Genomic DNA, 19,437 nt, shown 5'->3' on the forward strand with positions numbered 1-19,437 from the left:
TGCCTAAACCTAACCAAACCTTAACCATAGCGATTAGATCAGAAAAATGTTTAATATTTGCAATGGTGATTTGTTACAGTTTTGAAAGGCACTGTCAAAAGATTTTACCGTGCGGATAGGGGCGTCAGATCAGAAAACATTTGCTGTATATGGGTTGTTCTAAAAGGCCATTACAGTACAAATCCTGCATTTTGTCATTCAATTTGAAGGAGGTGTTGCAGAATTTTTGAAAAATAAATGAAGTAGTAGAAGTACAGGTTAAAGATACATTTATTAATCAGCAGGGGAAAAAGATTTCTGGTAGTAATACAAAGCTCATGGTGTATGTGAAGTGTCTGGTAGATATCCACTTAGCCAAAATGGCTAACAGTGGCCTAAATCCGTTACAATGAGTTGCCTGACTTTAGCCAAATGTGTGATGATTGCCTGCCAGAATCAGCCAAACTTGTGACACTGCCATGAGTTGACACTTGCCCAAAGCTAGCTTGAGTGCTGCTAACTGAAACCGATTCTCAGCCTAAATCAGCCAAAGTCTGCACCCCCAAAAACTTAAAACTCGCAGCCATATAGACCAGAGCCGACTGACATTAAGTCCTACATTGCCAGAACACTTCAGAGTTTGCCAACAATCAGCTGTAATCGGCTACCTGGATAAAGTTAAAAAACTGTGTTGTGTTAGCAGTTAATGAAGTCAGTGATGCATCAGATAATAGATTTATAATAGCTTTACAACATTTCACTCATGTCATATTGTCCATCTCCCATTGCCAGAAACTTAAAATAAAAGGTGTTGGGAACAATACCAATCTGATGTTGAATCCTTTCAACATCAGAAAGAATACTTGAAATGATTGAAAGTTGACTGACAGCTTCTTAAGTGATTCTCATAATAGTAACACATTTTTTGTTTAAAGCTGGATTAATAGAACCACCTCTGTATAAATGGTTGGTGTAATTACATTTTAGTAAAAGTGTATGAAAGAATCTACAAAGTCAAAGTCATTTGATCAGTATGTAGTTGAATTGGCTGTCTGCTCATTAGTTTCAAAAAAGCTGAAAGTAAAATAAAAGAAGTCCCATAAGGGCAAGAAATAAACAGACTGTGTTTACAAAAAATTGATGAATTGCTCTCTCTATGGCTCTCTCTTTGTCTCTCCTCTGCATATCAACTGGTTTTCTGAGGGTCTGATCTTTTTTTCTGGCAAAGGAAAATCAATAAATAATTAGAGACAGAACCAAATAACCCGGATTAGATTTGAGGATATCATCTGGTCAAACCACAGCATCAGACAAAATTAATTAATAAGATTAGAATGTCTGTGTTGTCTAAACAAACTGGCCGAGAGGAGAATAAAACCTGACCTGGGCACCCTGAAACTTCACACCCTCTCAGGTGCCCACCTTTCAGCACAGTTTCATGGGATGTAACTCACACCCATCCTGCAGTCTGTGGTAGAACGCTGACGTATGGCTCTCGTTCAGGTTAAAACAACCCCTTTCTGCTAAAGCCATTTAAGAAATAGCCTCACCCTGATCTGTCTTTTCAAACCCTTGGGGTGCCTGTCGCTGACATTTTGAGAGCAGGCTGGCATTGATTTGCTGGCCACGAGGGAACGACAGACACAGTCAGAACCATCTCCCTCTGTTAAGCATCATTGGTCATTATAGCCATCAGTGTGATTTAGCTTCCTCCTGCCTACCATGTTCTGTTCTGCCCGAGGATGACGGGATCACAGATATAGTAGATAAGCAGATGTTATGAGATGGCAACAAAACACACAACACTCAAACCAGCGTCATGCACAACTCAGAGATGCATACTGCATCCTGATAATCTGAGAAACTAACATGCACACATGGAATACTGCTTTGAGCTATTCCAGATGTCATGAGTGAGACAGGGAAGATGAGAAAGAGGGAAAAGAAAGAAGATGTTGGAGATGTATTGTGAAATTGTGACAATTCTGGGTGACAGGCAACAATAGAGCTGCAGACCACCACCTGCAGAGCCTTGACAGAAATAAGTCAGTCATGTGTGTGATAGATGAAGGTAGGTGCATTTCCCCTCGATCCGCGTCAGCCTTCAGAGAATCAAAAGAGACATAAAGACAGGTGTGAAGGCAGTCACCTACCTCTCTCATCCATTTACAGACAATTCTCTCTGAAATGAAGAAAAAATATTACTTTTTTTATGGAGCGAAGAAAGGAATAATGAAAAGATGTAAAGTAGGAAGGGAACATGAAGCCACTGCTGTCACAACATATCTGTAAACAGCAAGCTGTTGATATCAATGCTCGAATGCATAATAAAGCAGCTATTGGATTTACGAGAGGTGCACACATGCAGTCAGTTCTCACATTTAAAATGAATGAGAGGCTAGAGGTGTAATAGAAGAAATGGTGAGTATTTTGGCTTAGACAAAAGAGCTGGTGAACGTGAATTCTTTAGAGCAGCGGTTGCTTGTTTGTTTTTTCTTCTTTGACATAGCGCCCTTCTCAAGAAATATTAGGTTTCGCTTGGATAAGAGTAAGGATAGAACAAGAAAGTAAACTGATGCAACAACATGATTCTGGTTTGAGACTCACACAGTTGGACAGCGGACTGAACCACTAGGTAGCCTTACATCAATAATTTCTCAACAGAAAGGTCATCACACTTCTGTGCCAGTGTATTTACTGTGAGACATCGTTGATTGGAGTTCAGCCGTGTTCTTAAACCATCAGCCTTCACATTGTGAGAGCTTTTGATGCAGGGAATAGAGGCTGTTTTGAGAAAGTATTATATGACGTGAACATCTTTTGTAAAGAAAGTACTCTGAGGCAGAGGTTGGTCGTGCTTTGCTCACCGCAATTTGGGATTTTTACGTTTGTGTGTGTGTATGAGTGTTGTACTTGAATGAATGTCCTTCCTTGCATGTTTTGCAAAAACCTGACAAATACAACATGCTTTTTCTGTATGCAGGTTTTGTGCCAATTTAGTATACATTGAATGACAATATTATTGAAAATATAATTACAGATTTTTTTGGATGAATATAATGACAGAAACAAGAGTACGTCTCTACAGCCATGCCAGCGGCTCTGTGAAGCTGTTTGGCACAGCGATTCTGTGAGCTAAATGCTAATGTGCGCATACTCACATGTTCACAGTGACAATGCTAACATGCTGATGTTTAGCCGGTACAATGTTTACCATGTTTACCATCTTAATTCAGCATGTTAGCAGGCTAAACACATAGAACATCTGAAGGAAATGGAATGTTATTAGTTTTGCAGGTATTTGGTCATAAACTAGTGGCAATCTATTCCATAGTTGTTGGGATAGGGCCAAAGTGGTTGACCATCCATAGAGACATTCCGCTAGCATTGCTGAAAATTCATATTCATTGCAACCCTGTCTCCCCCACAAATAGCTGCTAGGTGACCCAGCATGAGATACATTTCTGTTAATCCCCAAATCCCCGAAGCTGAAGTACCCATAGCTCTGAGACATAATGCCCAAATCTGTGCAGCACAAGAAGGGAATTGGCTTTTCCACTGTTACTCCCACAGGATGGGAATGGGACACACAAGCAAATCTCACTAACCCACCCTGGGAAGTCTCCTATTACCATTATTTCACTGTGAGCCGCTGACCTCGTAGCTTACTCCATCAGGCCAAGAATGGGCTGTTCTGTTTGGAATAGATGGGGGGGGGGGGGCCCACGTCTAGGATTAACACCTTCTCAACTTCAGCGTTAATTACTTCAGTGTGTCATCACAGGGTAGATAGAGGGAGGGATTGTTGAAATGAGGCAATGAGGGAACACTCCTGCGAAAAGGCTTTGGGACTCTTTGTTTTCTCTGTGTGCCTCTCAGCCCCCTTTTCTCTGTCTGTCAGCCTGGCCTCTTGTCAATAAGAAAATCATAATGTTGTGCTGACATGCACCGCCCCTCAACTGACTAATGAACACTCCCGCTGGTTTGTGACATAATGTGAGGTCGTCTGTATTGACACAGAATGGTGGCCGGCTGGTAACAAATGATCTCGTATGAGCGTTTATTGGTAAGCTGAAATATGTTTCTGGAAATAAGGCGAGAAATAGGCAATGCAGTAACAATGTTGTTTTTTATTTGATCAGCGCTGCCTAATTTTACAGTTTCATCAAAGTTTTTTTTAACCTCCGTTATTGCAATACAGAGAACCACAGGTGCCCACTTTCTATTCTCAATCGTATTTCAGCCAAACAGGGCACTAAAATATCTTTCTCAAAACATTTTAGGTGAGAAATAGGCAATACAGTAACCGTATTTGGATGTACAGTCTGTAGTCAGTCCTAGCGCCAGCAGAAAAACCTTCTGCTGGCCTGTGACTAGAGATATCCAGGCACTGGTAAGAGGGAGGGAAGTGAACATAGTTTATTTACACATAATACCAACATTATTATTATTATTCAACCAATCACCGCGAATTGGTTTGACTCGCAATTTTGACCAATCACCGCAACCTTTCCGCACATTTGACCAATAACCTGAAGTTTCCCGCGACTTCAACCAATCACAGCAGTCCCACGTGCACTCTGAGAGCCAATGACCAAGCGGGAGTGAGAACGGGGTTGATCATTTCCTTGTTTTTGATATGAAGACGAGACGTGCATGTGACTCAATTACCAACAAAACGTACAGCGAAAGACCGTGCAAAACATTTCACACCGTCCTGCCAACCTGTATACATTTTAACATCAATGTAGACTGTAACGATTTAAAAAGTGCAGCGGGTGGGGCTACTGCTCTGTTCCCCCCGCGACTGACGCTTGCACACACACAAACACACACACAGACACACACACAAACAACACACACGGTGGATGCAGGAGAAAAAAGAGATGAGACGACACGATGACCTAAATTGAGGACAGCTGCACTCGTTATTGTAAGTGCAATGATAAGTTAAAGTCAGTACTTTATCAAACCGTATGAATGTGTGTCCCAGGCCAAGATAGGAAATTAACTAACAATGTAAAGATCAACAAGCCACTGAAAGATGATGTTCAAGAAAGATGTTCAAATTTGATTCATTCAATAAATTAGAATTGTTTTGTCTTAAATCCACCAGCCATTTTCATATTATACCAACATTTACAGTATCCTGAGCCTTTTTGGTAAGGTTACTAGGAAAACTCAGCCCAGGATAGTTTTATTCTCCCCAAAACATGTTTCCTTTTTATTTTGAAAGAACTATAAAAAAAAAAAAATCACAACTTTTTTGCAACTTTCACTGTCTCCCGCAACTTCATTGCAACAAACAGACAAAGACATCGCAACTTTTATCGCAATTTTTTACAAAAGCTCCTGCGAAATCAGGCATTTTGGGCCGCAACAGTCTCAAAAAAGGCGCAAAATCCTGGAGGGACTGATGATCACAATTATGTTGGTCAATATTGAAATCATCATATTTTACATGATTACTCATTGACTTTTAGAAACAAAATCAACAGTGAAAACACCTTGAACTGTGAAATTTCCCGTAATACTTTCCCCCTTTGAACTTTTTTTCCTTATTAAGAACACAAGACAAGACAAAATAGGATTTTACTTACAAAACGTAATGTGCAAATTAATTGAATTTGATTTGTTTTTGTGATCCTAAGTAGCCGAAATCGCGATCAAAATTCGATTAATTTCACAGCCCTAGAATATACTGTAATTTCCATTGTATTGCTGGAGAACTAACAGAGTGTAAGCTAGCCAGTTAATTATGCTCCTCGAGATGAAATGCAGAGATGAAAAAAGCATAAGCTCTCAATGGAGAAAAGGAAGCCTATACATATGTTTCAATTGACTTATTTTGTCAACTAAGAGTCTTTTAGTTTCTTTAAGCAAGGCACTGAACACCAACTGCTCAGAGCGCCATCTGGCAGTGATGGGGCCTCATCATTCCAACATCTCTCAACAACAATAATTCATGTCTATAGTGTGTGTGTGTGTGTGTGTGTGTGTGTGTGTGTGTGTGTGTGTGTGTGTGTGTGTGTGTGTGTGTGTGTGTGTGTGTGTGACAACAGAGGGGGAAAAAAACAGAATGTCTCTAAAATGGATTAGTAAAGTATATCACATCAATTCATATGCAGCAAAGTACGTAGCTAGCACTTCAGAGAGCTACAGCTGTACTCGTTTTTTTGAACAATGCTGTATACTTTTGCATCTCTTTTATTAGTCTCGGAACATCATCATTAAAGATGAACTGTGTCAGCAGCAGAGGCTGTTTTACTGCAAAAATGGATTTGTCAGAAACCTTTTTAACAGGAGGAATTGTAAGTGCTCTCTTTGATGTTCTGGAAGGAGGAGTGTTTATTATGAAAGGAAACCAATGCCTTATTTTAGTGCTGAGTTTCACACTTTGGCAAGACTCACTGTAACAACTTGTAATATGGAAGACCCTAAGACAGTCCAAAAGATTATGTTGATATCTTTCTATTTCTCTGAGTGAGTAAATGCCAGGACAACCTCACAGGTATCACTGTTTAATTGTGAGTAGTTACATGACATTTTTACTTCAAGAAAGTACTCTATTAAGATAGTCATGAGCTGTATTGTGTTACAAAGCGGCCTCATTCACCATTCTCTTTGTTAAGGGCTCATTATTTCCGGGGGCACAATGTAGGTGTAGCATCCGTTGCTGTATTTAGGTCAGTGTTTTTTTCATACAGAATCAGTAATTGGATGTGTATAGAAAGCTCCACTAAAGTGTTTGTCAAGCTCCTTTGTTCCACTTTGACCTTAAAAGATGAAAACATTTTAGCATTTTTAATTCTCAGATTTTTTGTTTAAGAAAATGTTGAACCTGGAGTGTCTGAGGCAGAAGTAAGAAAACACCAACGACACTAAGATCTTCACTGAATCAGAGCACCCACTCTTGTAATTAATTTCCTTTTATTCCCCTCTCTCAGATTCCTGTCCCGTGTGTAAACCCTGTGACTGTGTGTGATGTGTAGACAAGCCTGGTCTAGTATGTTCACTAGTTGTATGAAATGTGCCATTGGATCTATAGATATTGTTATTAGTATAGTGTACTAATGTCTAATAGACCATTTTTGTTGACTAGTAATGATGCTGTTAATTTCATTTTGAAAGCCAGTCAAACATAAATAACTTTGAATTTACTTAAAGGAATAGTTTGACATTTTGGGAGAACAAATATAATATTTTAAATGTGAAATGCCTGCATTTATACCGCTTTTATCCAACGCACTTTACAATTTGCCTCTCATTCACACATTTACACTCACACACAAAGATTGCAGAACTATTGTTTTCTAAGGTGCTCCTATTTTCTATTTATTTTATTTCATGTATTTGTGAACATGACACAAATGAAAAAAGCCTTGAAAGAAAGAACAAACCTGTCCACACTGATAATAAAATCTATCTAATGTTCATGCAGTGGTTTCAGCTTGGCTCAATATGTGGCCATTTTATGATCAATTTGTATGATCAATACAGTAGTAGGCACTCCCAGAAATGATTCTGGGTTAGAGCCAGATTTCCATCGAATCCAATTGCAACAGTTGAACTCACCTCTGCTGTGTTACTTGTCAGCGTTTTTAAAGACATCTGTCCTTGTGTATAATCAGGGTACCTTCATCTTTTCTTTGCTGAAAGATGTTCCTCCAGTGAGTCACTGTTGGTCAAAATTCACCTTTTGAGTTCATTAACAGACGCATCACAAGTAGTTAAAGGTCTGTTCATCGAAAATATCTGGAAAGTCACGTCTTTGGGGCCCTCGCTTTTATATTTTATCTAAGTTGAATGCTGTTGATACCAGGTCTGTGTGATTAAGAGCAGCTAAGACAGAGGTTATTTGACAGTTTGCAACATAAAAAAATCTGCCAAAACAGCCTCGACCATTTCTCCTATCGTCTCCTCTATCTCTCTGCTTTTCGCTCTCTCCTGTCCTTCTATTTTCAAGTGTCAGCAGCCACGATTAAATACTGTAGGTAATAAATGAAGAATATCTTCACATTAGAGCTGAAATGATAAGCTGATTAAACCATTAGTTGATTGACAGAAAATTAATCTGCATCAATTTTGATAATACAATATAGTAGAGGTTCTGGGTAAGATTTGTATGCACTTCATTTAGCGGAGAATATCTCTGCTATAGACTGTTAAACTGTTATAGACTAATAAGACCCCATTGAACAACGTGGGATGTGTGCCAAAATCTCTACCCGGGACGAAAGTCCTGAAAATGACCACAACAGGTGACACTATTATCACACTACAGGTGAATGGGACTTTTTCTTCCCTTTATAGATATCCTCATACATTTCTACCAGATTAATCTTCATATTAAGAGAAATACTTTTTGTATTACACTTTGTCTAAAAAAATGAAATGAAATATGCAAATGAGGCAATATCTCATTAAATATGCGTACATATAAACCCTTGAAGCTACAGATTTTCTGAGGGGATCACAATGTTTACAATGACCATGATTATAAGGTCATAGAATAGTGTAAGCATTCTGATTTGATATAGAGAAAATGGCTAAAAAACAGTCAACCTATTACATACAACTAGCAACATACAGGAATTGCCAGTTATTTATTAACCTAAACTTTAAAAGCTTACATTTCCTACCTGTTCTAAATATTGCAGGCATTCTATGTTGAGTGGCTGACCACCAATTACAAAGGCACCAAACCACTATACCTTAGTATATCACCACAGGCATGGATTGTGTCAGCTGCGAGTGCTACGCCATTCCCTCGGCTCAACTGCACACACGAGGAAGCTGATGACAGCATGATGTTCCATGTGCAGGACATTTTAAGTCACCGTACAGGATCTACATCACTGACACTGTCATCAGGTGACACAGATGCCTTTGTGTGCCTATTATACCATATAACAGTCAATTGGAGAAATATTGGCCTCCAAGAGCTCTGGCTCATCCGCAACTCAGGAGTGAAAAGATCAATATTACCACTTCATGATATCTGCATAGCGCTGGGAGAGGAGCTCACACAGTGTCTCCCAGCACTACATGCGCTGACTGGGTGCGATACAACCAGCAAAATATCAACCAAATTTGCAGCTGTGAACACTGTCCGCAAACCAGACGATTCTTCTCTGATTCTCAATTTCAACTGTCCACAGCTAACAGAGAGTGCGATACAAATGGCGGAAACATTCTTGGTCAAATGTCTCAAACCATCAACGGACATGGAGACATTTGACGACCTGCACATTGCTGCGTTTGATAGTAATGCCCTTAAGATGGATTTTGAGAGGACCGTTTGCACCTCAACTACATGTAAAAATAAACAGATGAATTTACTTACATTATCTTTTAGTTTAGTAATACACAACTTGAATTAGTACATCTACTTACATTTACATAAAAAAATAAATGTAAACGTGGCTCATTGCCCATAATTCTTACTTTAAAAATTAAGGCACTCAAATACTGGCATATTGTCAATATGAAAAAAATAATAATCAGTAATGCTCCATCATAATACTGTCCTGTTGATCATTTCTGATGTGCAGCTTGCGCTCATTTATACAAGGCAGACACAACGGACTGATTAAAATGCGCCAGACCGTGATGCCAAGCGTCTATGTGACGAGTTGGGAATGAGAACAGGTTATGCACATATTAAGCCACATAAATTGTAGTGGAACTTTGACCAAATGCTTTAATCCTGTATTCTCTACGACATTTGTTTATATTGTTAGCTGTGTCACTTCCCTGCTAAGTAAAGTGAACATCAGCCCCTGTTTGAATTTGCATTACCTACCGGATAGTTAGTAATACGGTTAATGCTTGACGTGGAATCCTAAAACAGCAGAAAAGAATCACCCTTGTTAGATCATCAAAATGGAGTTAGCTTTAAAAGAGATCTGGTTTTTGAGGCTATTTAAAAAGAGATTGGGGGAAATATGTTTTTGGCTGCCTAACAGAGTTGTATTTTTTAGATTTATGACCCGCAGCTGATTTTCCCTTGTGTCCATATGGGGATACAACTGTGGTTGGCTTAGCAATCAAGATACACTCCAGAAAACATATGGGATTAACCCAGTTTTAGTTTGAATTTCAAAGGGGGTGCTACAATGTTTTTTTTTGGAAACCAACAATCTAACAAGTGTGCCCGCTTCACGCTGCGAGTATGCAAAAGTGAGAAAGTAGGCAGAATTTGAATTTTTCTTTCAAGCTCACCTTTGTATTTTCAGATACTGTAACTATTTCCACTGCTTTTCACAAGAACAAACACATGCAACACCATGAATGCCTTTGAGGAAAGATTGTCCAAAAGTGTGCAATTCATTGTGTCTCGCCCGCTATGGTGGCAGGCTTTTCGCACAAAAATATAATATTCAGAACAACTATAAACACTTTGCCCTCTGATGTGATCTGATGCTCTACAAACCAATTCTTTTTTAGCATACTCCTGCTTTAGTGTCCTCTCTGCATTGGTATAGTTTAATTAACACAAACTCATTCAGTATTTGAGAGATCGAAATGAATTGCGAGGGACATCAGTGGAAGTCTTTTATTAACAAGATGTCTGCTTGACTTTCCCTTTATAGCTCCTTTTTATTGGCACTCTAGCCACAGCCTGTGGTCTCAGTCATGCTGCTCCTTCTGTCTAACATGGTTTTCATGCACCACTAAAACCAACAAACTACAATCAGCACGTTTAAATACCCCATTAAATATAGGAGGTCCCTTTTATTCCCTTGTTAGCTTATTACGCACTATGGATAAATGGAGAGTCTGGGCCACACTGAGAGCACAGGGCAACTGCTGTCACAGACTGTTTGAAGTTATAAGAAATGCAGTTGTGGTGGCGCAGGACTCTCTGAATTCCGTCTGCAAAGAAAAGAAACATCAGACTTTTAAGAGACAGAGTGCTTATAAAAGAAGACATCTCAAAAGTAAACAAAATATGTAAGACTGTAGTATTGCTGCTCAGTGTGCTACTGAACTCTTGTTGTACTCTGCATGACTCTACATATGCAATGCAGACAAACCAATGCTTTATGTGCGTATCTCTAGGGATTAAGGAATAGGCCTAGACCTAAGACATACAGTAAATAGAGACACAGCACGCTCTCTCAGTCTTCCTTTGGTGATAGCAAACAACCTCAAACAACCTCTCCACTCCCCTTTAAAACTCCCTCTCTACTTCATCTCTACAGCTCCTCTCTGGGTTTGTAACATTTATTGGGCTTCACAGGAAGCCTGCTGGGCCTGCTACAATTCAGACATGCTCAGTAAGGCCGTAGGGACAGCCTCTGTTGTCTGTGGGAGAAGAGGGAAGAGAGCTTGAGAGACACTGAGAGAGCAGAGGGAATTGTGACTGATTTCCACATTCTGCTTGAAGCCACTGATCCGGTTTATTATATTTCATCCTATGCTATACATCCCATTTTGTTTGCCTCCCAAATGAGCGGTCTTTTAATCGCTAAGTAGCATAATTGGCTTCTAACTTTGTTAATTTCACTTCAGTAGGAGTTTAAAAAAGGTGTAAAATGATATATTAAAGAGAGAAAACAGGAGGAAACAAAGAAAAGCAGTGCTAGTACAGTGCTAGTTTCTGTCCTTATATCAAGTGAAAGAGGAAAAGATAAATAAGAAGTGGAAAGGACAATTTCATCCTGCCAGTATTTTTTTTAAAACTCCATTCCTATCTGGAGATATCGTAAAGGCTGATTTCCTCATAAACTGTGTGAGAGCATCTTTTATTGATGCTCTGTCTGTGGCACTGGTCCGATTGCAGAGGCCCTTTGGGGGACAGCACATTTCCTCACAGGAACAAGAGTGAGCTTTTACTCTTTCTCAGCAGCGCGGCCCTTAGTAAAGCTGTGCTGCCGTTGCAGTGCTTTTTTTCTGAGCCTGAATTAGGCTGTTGAGGAAATTACAGAGCAGTTCTAACCTCTATCGCTGACCCCTTTGTCTGCATGCCAGTTTAACAAAAACTAGTGTATAAGCATCTGTTATAGTGTTATCTGTTTATAGTTCCATGTTTAATATCTGTTCTGATGTTCTTTCTACAGGAAGTAGTCCAGACAAGGCTAAACAGCGAGGGGAAGCAACCGATCCAGAACGCTATGAGACCACAGTACCGCTGCTGCTGAAGGGCAAGGAGCGAAGACCTTTCTCCCAGCTCACGGCCGGGGTAAATACTCACAAGGCCACCAAGCAGCACTAGCTTATTGCTAATTAGCTTGCTCAGATGCCAGCCTAGCTGATGCCAGTGTGCTTTCAAGGGCTCAGCCAAGTACAGATGTCTGGCTTTTTGTTTGACATAACCACAGTATATGACTTCTTCCCCTGTTGCCTCTTTCCCCACTTGCTTGGTTTTCTTTAGTAGAAAGTCCCTTCCTTAGCTCTGCTTATCCTCTGTCGGTTCCCTGTTGTGGTTTCTCTTTTCGCTAGCTCCCTCTCCTTTGTTTGTTGAATATGAGTTCACCCCGTAGGCAATACATACTGTAAAATGATTCCTTTCAACAGTTTTACTAGTCAGCAGTGCACAAACCTGAAGCTGTGAGAAAGGTTCAACAGCTTGAAGCAGCCTTGTAACACCTTGTAGATTTTGTCATTTCTTTCCTGCAGCATAAGATATATGCTAGATTAAAATATGCATACATACATTCTGTATGTAGAGTCAAATCAGCCTTCACTGGACTCTCTAGATTTGTGTTCTCAGGCAGGGAAAATCAGTCTGGTCCACCTACGGTAGTACAGCTGGAAAAAAGCAAATGTTTGAAATTCGGCATACCCCACCACAACTTAAGGAAACTTTTACAGAGGAGGGAAATGCGTAGGTGTTGAGAACTCCCTGAGCAATCAAACATTTTTTCATGGTGCGGGGTAGTCACCATCTGAGAGAGTTGTTTTTTTTCCAGCCTTATGCTCCTCTCTCAGAGTCAGTCAGTAGAGAGGGGCAGTGAAGTTAATTACATGAATTGTAACACACGTCACATTGGCATGCTGCTTTTAGCTTTGTGGAATTAATTATGCATCACATTTTCAACTACATCATATATGTTTAACCACCAGCTACTGCTGACGTAAAACATTTTTGTTGAAGAGATGCAATGGTTTTACAGTAGGCTATCTACAAGCTGACCCTTTCCAAATTAAACTGACTTCTAGGGCAGCTGGTGATTGTCTTAGCAGAGATTGCACTAAGACTTAAACCTCCCTGGATAACAGATTGATATAGCCGCTCCTTGTGCCAATAGAAGGTTATGAAGCAGTCGCAGAGTCATTACTTACAGTGACTCTCCACACACACACACACACACACACACACATACTTGCAGCCACACTTACACACAAACATCGACACACTGACTCTCAGACAGAGCTGCAGAACAACTGGCCTGCAGGCATTGGTCAGCAGACCTGAGAAATGTCACTGTGAGAGAGGACAGAGTACGTCTGAAATATCAACCGATGATACAAAAATCTATATCTGTTCCTCACTGTGCACATGTCTGGCAATTTTTGTCTCTCTGCTAGCTAGGATACATGAATCCTTTTTTTTAATGTTCATGTCTTTCTTTTATGCTGTAAAAATGGTCTGGGGCCTCAGGCATGAATACACTTTGGCGCTGTCCAGCTGCAAGGGCACTTCCTCATTCTCATAACTAACTGTTTTCTGTAAAGCATTAAATCATCTTAGAGCTGTTTTGTTGTTTGATTTAGGATTAAATCTCAAACTGACATATAACATTGTGAGTGAAATCTCCTACATCACTTTCATGTCATGGGTTTTTGCAGCCATATATCAGTAGCATTGAAATATTCACATAGTATGGCCATTATAGATGCTCCTGCACTGAAATACAGTTTTTCTGCCAAAGAAACTTCACAACAATATTGAGATGCCTGATGAATACTGGACTCATGTCCTAGGTTAAGTAAGAAGTGCTGTCCATATCCAGTATTTAGCATCATTTTTGCAGATAATGTCCTCTTCGGTACCAACAATTTACAACAGAAAAGTGCAATTTCATCAGCTTTTTTTCCATCATTTCATTAGCAACCGTAATCTGATTTCATGCTGCGCACAGCATAAGTAGTTTTCCACCCAACAGCAGGGCACCGTGAATATGGTCACCTTGCTGAGGATTTGAAGGTGTGCAGACTGTCATCTGAAACTCTTCATGTAACAGCTCACTGTAGCTGCTCCTTCTCTTGTAAAAATGAAATATGATCTGCTATCAAAACATACCAAAAATGAGTGTAAAAGCATCTTTGATGAACGATCGTGGTTAGGGCTAACTAGGACAAATACATTACGTTTCCTGTAGCTTCTCTACAATAAAAGCCACCCTATGTTTTTGGCAGTTGAATACTTTTAAAGTAAAGCACTGATGCTGCGGTGTAAAGAGAGTAAACCATAAACAGTGAGGCTGCTTTCAATTAGTTCAAATGAACATGCATATTTGCATTGCTTCCTGTGAATCACTTGTGTATAGGTAGGCAGTTTGAATGGTGGACTAACAGTGAAAACTACTACATAGAAAGGTGATTATTAAATACGTTGATTAGCTATTGCAGAAATGTCGACCATATACAGTATAGCAATGAAAATTGGACTTAATTTCATGAAAATCGTAACAATTATAATTACTTACTTAGACAGTATGAATAGAAAACTGAAGTTTGAAGCTTGGTTAAATTAAAACTAGTCCAATGTACCTACTTTTGGGTCATGCACAGACTTGGGAAATGTAGGATGTGGAAGCTTTCTTCCTGTTCCTCTAGCACTATTGTGCTTTGCCACATCCTGCCTTGTATACAGCCTGTGTGTCAAACTAAAAGGTGAAGCTTCACACAAATGCTGATCCACAGGCAGGATGGGTGAGATCCGGGCGCCACCTTAACACTCCCGTCATCTTTTTGTGTTTCAGAGTTATCCTCCGTCACTCCAGCTGCTGGTACGTGCAGAAGGTGAACAGTTGATCCTGTTGCTGGAAAAAAATGAGTGAGTTTTCCTCTGATTTATTTAAGTTCTCTTTCCATACTAGCACCAGGACAGTTGACACTCAATTTTTCATATGTTAATCAAACACAAAGCCAATAGATAAACCCACACTCACAATTATGGCTGGCTGGAGTTATATATGCAAGAGGAGGATAAGTTGTATGGGTCTGGACTACGATATCTTGTATTTAAGGAGGGAGAAAAAAAATATGTCCCCTAGTGATTGGACTCTTTTATGGTTAAGTGTCTCTGAAGGGCCGAGAGTTGAAAGCTGATAAAGAATAAGGAAGAGGAGATCTCTAAGGACCTGCTTGTTCTCCTCTGCTTTGCTTTCCCTTTCCTCTCATCACTCCACTCCCTTCCAGACTGCAGAAAATAACACAGTGAACTGTGAAACAAGGGGTGGGAATCATTTGGAGTTCATAAATATGTAGATACACAAACATTCTCACACACAAACCGTTTCATATAAAGAGGAAATATTGCTGTAAAGCCAGAATAAATAGTGCCAGGTTACATATTCGGGGACATTTAAAATTGTACAAGAATGATGGCATCACTGTCTCTGGTCTTGTTCCTGCCAAAGTTTCTTATTCAGAGAGGGTGGAAAAATATTTTACCCTGCTGCTTTGGAATACAGATATTGACACTGGAATAATGGACTTGGTTTATTACTGGTCAGACCTCTATCATTAATAACACAAGAGCAAAGACAAATAGGGCTGCTGAGATTTTCTGGCTGCTTCCCCTTTTCAAACTGCAGAACCTTAGTGGGAGTTGGGAAATGAAAATGAACGTTGTTGACTTCTAGAAGTGAAATTACTGATTTCTTTCTCTCTTTTTCATCCAACATATAACAGCCAACAACTCTGAAATATTGCAAATCTGAAACCACTATTGGAAAGATTTAAAAAGGCTATTTCAATAAACTTTCTATTATTTTAGCAGATAATAACTTGATAAACACCCCTCCCACCGCCTAACTGTATTTCCCCTCAACAAAAGATCGAGGTACCCTGCCGTGCCTCTCTAGCACATTTCTTGCCAAACAAACTTTGCCAAATAAATATATTGTCCTTTTCCAGAAATGCCATACTCCCTTGCAAAACTCTGTCCCGACTGAACCTTCCATTCCCCGCTCTCCATTTGACCTCTAGTGACCTCAGCATCAGCTGTGAGTCATCCGTCACCATCCTGAGGCCCGGGAGCATGCTGCCATTCCCATCCGGCCTGTCTGTCTGCCAGGCCAGATGTGTCCTCTGATATCGCGTCACCAGTTCAGCCAACTCAGAGCAGGTGTTCTCTGACCTCTATGTGGTTCAGTTTTGTCGAGACTATGACAATTCAGTCTGGGGCAGAAGGAAAGATGAGGGCGAATAAAAGGAAAATGCCAACGAGCTAGCTATGCCTTGACATTTTTCTGAATCATTTACAGTAATGTTTTCCAAGCTGGCAACAGTCAGTCCTGCTCGGATATGCATTTTTCATACATTCAACATATGCACATTGCACAGTCCAAGTATTGTTACTATAGTTGAACCAATCTGGTGTTGCTGAGATATGCTTGACTTTTGACAATTGCTCAGCATTAATAAAAATGGTTCCTTGTAGTGTTTGAATCACAGTTTAACTGACTTTAGCAAGTTCAGATAACACTCTCTACTGTCCTGCTTTTACAGTCGTGAACAGGCAGTTGCCTTGTTCATGGATTCACAGCAGTGTGTCACTGCAGTTTATGGCGGTGCACTGCTGCAGAATGAAAATAGGGGAAACGCAATGGATATTTTGTGTTATTTTTGGAATACAATTATCAATTATAGGGGAAACACTGCTATTTTGATCCATTAAAGAATGTCTTGATTGGATACTGAACTTCATCATTAGTATGGGATGTATCTACAGCCACAACAAAATCTCATCGTATATGAAGAAACATGTTGAATATTTCTCTCCATCCCATGGGCCCACCACCTGTGGGAGGAACCGCTGGGGTCGGGTGCGCTGCCACATGGGTGGCAGTGAAGGTCAGGGGCCTCGACGGACCAGACCCGGGCAGCAGAGGCTGGCTCTGGGGACGTGGAATGTCACCTCTCTGTGGGGGAAGGAGCCGGAACTTGTGCGGGAGGTGGAGCGCTACCGGTTAGATCTGGTGGGGCTTACCTCTACGCACAGTCTCGGTTCTGGAACCATACTCCTGGATAGGGGTTGGACTCTTTTCTTCTCCGGAGTTGCCCAGGGTGTGAGGCGCCGGGCGGGTGTGGGGATACTCACAAGCCCCCGGCTGAGTGCCGCTACGTTGGAGTTTAACCCGGTGGACGAGAGGGTCGCCTCCCTACGCCTGCGGGTTGTGGGGGGGAAAACTCTGACTGTTTGTGCATATGCACCAAACAAGAGTTCGGAGTATTCGGCCTTCTTGGAGACCTTGAGTGGAGTCCTGCATGGGGCTCCAGTTGGGGACTCCATAGTTCTGCTGGGGGACTTCAACGCGCATGTGGGCAATGATGGAGATGCATGGAGAGGCGTGATTGGGAGGAACGGCCTCCCTGATCTAAACCAGAGTGGTTGTTTGTTGTTGGACTTCTGTGCTAGTCATGGATTGTCTATAACGAACACCATGTTCGAACATAGGAATACTCATAAGTGTGTGGGAGAAGCTCGGAGAAGACTTTCGGTTGGCACCAAGGTGCTTCGGGAAAACCGTTCGCCACCTCAGGAGGGGGAAGCGGGGAACCATCCAAGCTGTGTACAGTAAGGATGGGACGCTGTTGACCTCAACTGAGGAGGTAATAGGGCGGTGGAAGAAGCACTTTGAGGAACTCCTAAATCCAACTAATACGCCTTCTAAGGTAGAGGCAGAGCTGGAGGATGATGGGGGATTGTCGTCAATTTCCCTGGTGGAGGTTGCTGAGGTAGTTAAACAAATCCACAGTGGCAAAGCCCCAGGAATTGATGAGATCCGTCCAGAAATGCTTAAAGCTCTGGGTGTGGAGGGATTGTCTTGGTTGACACGCCTCTTCAACATTGCGTGGAAGTCTGGGACGGTGCCTAAGGAGTGGCAGACCGGGGTGGTGGTTCCCCTTTTTAAAAAGGGGGACCAGAGGGTGTGTGCCAATTACAGGGGTATCACACTTCTCAGCCTCCCCGGTAAAGTCTACTCCAAGGTGCTGGAAAGGAGGGTTCGGTCGATAATCGAATCTCAGGTTGAAGAGGAACAATGCGGATTCCGTCCTGGTCGTGGAACAATGGACCAGATCTTTACTCTCGCAAGGATCCTGGAGGGAGCCTGGGAGTATGCCCAACCAGTCTACATGTGTTTTGTGGATCTGGAGAAGGCGTATGACCCGGGTGCCCCGGGAGATACTGTGGGAGGTGCTGCGGGAGTACGGGGTGAGGGGTCCCTTCTCAGGGCCATCCAATCTCTGTACGACCAAAGCGAGAGCTGTGTCCGGGTTCTCGGCAGTAAGTCGGACTCGTTTCAGGTGAGAGTTGGCCTCCGCCAGGGCTGCGCTTTGTCACCAATCCTGTTTGTAGTATTTATGGACAGGATATCGTAGTCAGGGTGGAGAGGGGTTGCAGTTCGGTGGGCTGGGGATCTCATCGCTGCTTTTTGCAGATGATATGGTCCTGATGGCATCATCGGCCTGTGACCTTCAGCACTCACTGGATCGGTTCGCAGCCGAGTGTGAAGCGGCTGGGATGAGGATCAGCACCTCTAAATCGGAGGCCATGGTTCTCAGCAGGAAACTGATGGAGTGCCTTCTCCAGGTAGGGAATGAGTCCTTACCCCAAGTGAAGGAGTTCAAGTACCTTGGGGTCTTGTTCGCGAGTGAGGGGACAATGGAATGGGAGATTGGTCGGAGAATCGGCACAGCAGGTGCGGTATTACATTCAATTTATCGCACCGTTGTGACGAAAAGAGAGCTGAGCCAGAAGGCAAAGCTCTCAATCTACCGGTCAGTTTTTGTTCCTACCCTCACCTATGGTCATGAAGGCTGGGTCATGACCGAAAGAACAAGATCCAGGGTACAAGCGGCCGAAATGGGTTTCCTCAGGAGGGTAGCTGGCGTCTTCCTTAGAGATAGGGTGAGAAGCTCAGTTATCCGTGAGGAACTCGGAGTAGAGCCGCTGCTCCTTTACGTCGAAAGGAGCCAGTTGAGGTGGTTCGGGCATCTGGTAAGGATGCCCCCTGGGCGCCTCCCTAGGGAGGTGTTCCAGGCACGTCCAGCTGGGAGGAGGCCTCGGGGGAGACCCAGGAGGGATTATATCTCTAACCTGACCTGGGAATGCCTCGGGATCCCCCAGTCGGAGCTGGTTAATGTGGCCCGGGAAAGGGAAGTTTGGGGTCCCCTGCTGGAGCTGCTACCCCCGCGACCCGACCCCGGATAAGTGGATGAAGATGGATGGATGGATGGATGGATGTTGAATATTTTAATTAAACCTTAAACCTCTTA

The 19,437-nt window shown here is 41.8% G+C and overlaps 1 protein-coding gene across 1 annotated transcript in view; it reads left to right on the forward strand.

Annotated features, from left to right (window-relative positions):
* adam12b (ADAM metallopeptidase domain 12b) overlaps nt 1-19,437 on the forward strand; it is a 93,192-nt gene that overhangs the window by 3,759 nt on the left and 69,996 nt on the right. The window contains exons 2-3 of the mRNA XM_078273686.1: nt 12,045-12,166; nt 14,913-14,986. Coding sequence (XP_078129812.1) covers nt 12,045-12,166; nt 14,913-14,986 — 196 coding nt within the window. The remainder of the gene's footprint in view (nt 1-12,044; nt 12,167-14,912; nt 14,987-19,437) is intronic.

This window comes from Sander vitreus, chromosome 17, assembly GCF_031162955.1.
Source record: "Sander vitreus isolate 19-12246 chromosome 17, sanVit1, whole genome shotgun sequence".
Taxonomy (NCBI): Eukaryota; Metazoa; Chordata; class Actinopteri; order Perciformes; family Percidae; genus Sander; species Sander vitreus.